This window comes from Corvus brachyrhynchos, unplaced genomic scaffold, assembly GCF_000691975.1.
Source record: "Corvus brachyrhynchos isolate BGI_N302 unplaced genomic scaffold, ASM69197v1 scaffold340, whole genome shotgun sequence".
NCBI classification, from domain to species: Eukaryota; Metazoa; Chordata; class Aves; order Passeriformes; family Corvidae; genus Corvus; species Corvus brachyrhynchos.
The window spans coordinates 1,249,390-1,250,813 of NW_008235987.1; the positions used below are offsets into that span (position 1 = coordinate 1,249,390).

General features: G+C 59.2%; 1 protein-coding gene across 1 annotated transcript in view; it reads left to right on the forward strand.

The window, feature by feature from the left end:
- Window positions 1-341: 341 nt before the first annotated feature.
- SDK2 (sidekick cell adhesion molecule 2) overlaps window positions 342-1,424 on the forward strand; it is a 54,858-nt gene continuing 53,775 nt past the window's right edge. Inside the window, exon 1 of the mRNA XM_017730777.1 lies at window positions 342-557. Within this exon, the coding sequence (XP_017586266.1) occupies window positions 342-557 (216 nt within the window). The remainder of the gene's footprint in view (window positions 558-1,424) is intronic.

Genomic DNA, 1,424 nt, shown 5'->3' on the forward strand with positions numbered 1-1,424 from the left:
CGCCGCGATGTACGGGCCCGGGCACCCCCTTTTCTAGTACGAGGCTCCCCAAGGATTAGGGGCCAGCTCGGAGCCCCGCTGTCCCAGCCCCCCCTCCGCGGGGTCCCTGCGGAGCCGCAGCCAGCGGGTGGCTGTTTGGAGAGGAGAAAAATCTCGGCATCAATCGCAGCGGGGAGCAGGGGCGGTGATTTAGGGGACCGGTCACCGCCGGAGCTGATGATGAGCTGCGAATGGAGGGGAGAGAAATCAGGCGGTGACACAAAGTGGCATCTGCTCGCACGGAGCCGCCCGCCCCGAGGAGGGGATAAATCCCTGTCGGCACGTTCCTGCTCTCCGGAGAGATGGATTTGGAAGGGAGGCAGAGGCTTGGGTGTGAATTATCGGCTGAGGAGCACTTGTGCCAGCTGGCAGGGGAGCCCAAGGATGATGGGACTCCAGTCTGGGGCATCAGGGATGACGGGACTCTGGTGTGGGACCCCAGGGATGACAGGATTCCACCACGGGACCCCAGGGGTCCCGCGTCTCCAGTGTGGAACCCCAGAGATTCCAGGTCTCCGGTGAGGGATGCCAGGCCCCCTTTGCTCCACACGGTCCCTCCTCTTCCTCCCAGCCCTTCCACCTTCTTTAACTCTCAATTCCAAACAGCCCAAGACGAGGAAGGAGGAGGAAAAGGAGACTCCGGAGCCTGTGGTTTCATTCCTGCGCATTTCTTCCCTGCGTGCCAGATGGGCAGAAGGAAATGATCCATAATTCTTTATCTGGAAGTGCTGCAGCAGGGCAGAGTCACCTTCTCCTGGTGACTCCAGCTCCACGGTGGGGGGTTGGGGATGGGGGGTACCCCCACTCCCAGGCCCCCCATCTCCAGCCCCCTGCCTCAAAAGTGGGGTCACGACCAGGGATCCTGCTCCATCCCCTCTTTCCCAAGCCACCCCCCATCCCCGTGCCCTGTCACTCACCTCCCCGAGCCCAACAAATGATTTACGGGGAGATGATGTACGACTTGCTTGCTCATCCAAGTTTTCCTTTAAATGAGGTTTTTTTTGGAACAGCCTCACAAATCGATCCCCTGTCACCCATCCTCTGCTCCTGCCGTGGGAAAGGGCAGGGAAATGGATCCCTGGGTCCTTGGGAGGAGCGGGGGCTCTTCCGTGCGTGTGTCCACAGCCTCCCCATGCACGTGTGCTGGGGGTTGTGGCACACGTGGCTGCACATCAGGATTTCGGAGTGTGCACCCTGGCTCGGGCTGTATATCTGGGTGTGCAGAGCTTTATGACAACTGAAATGGAAAAGACAATTGGATGTCAAAACCTATCCCAGGAACCCATTTATACCCACTGACTTTTATGGGATTCCCACTGATTGATTCGAGCACCATAAAACTTTCCACAGCAGCTCCCAGCCCTCCCAGCCTGTGTTCTGTAGGG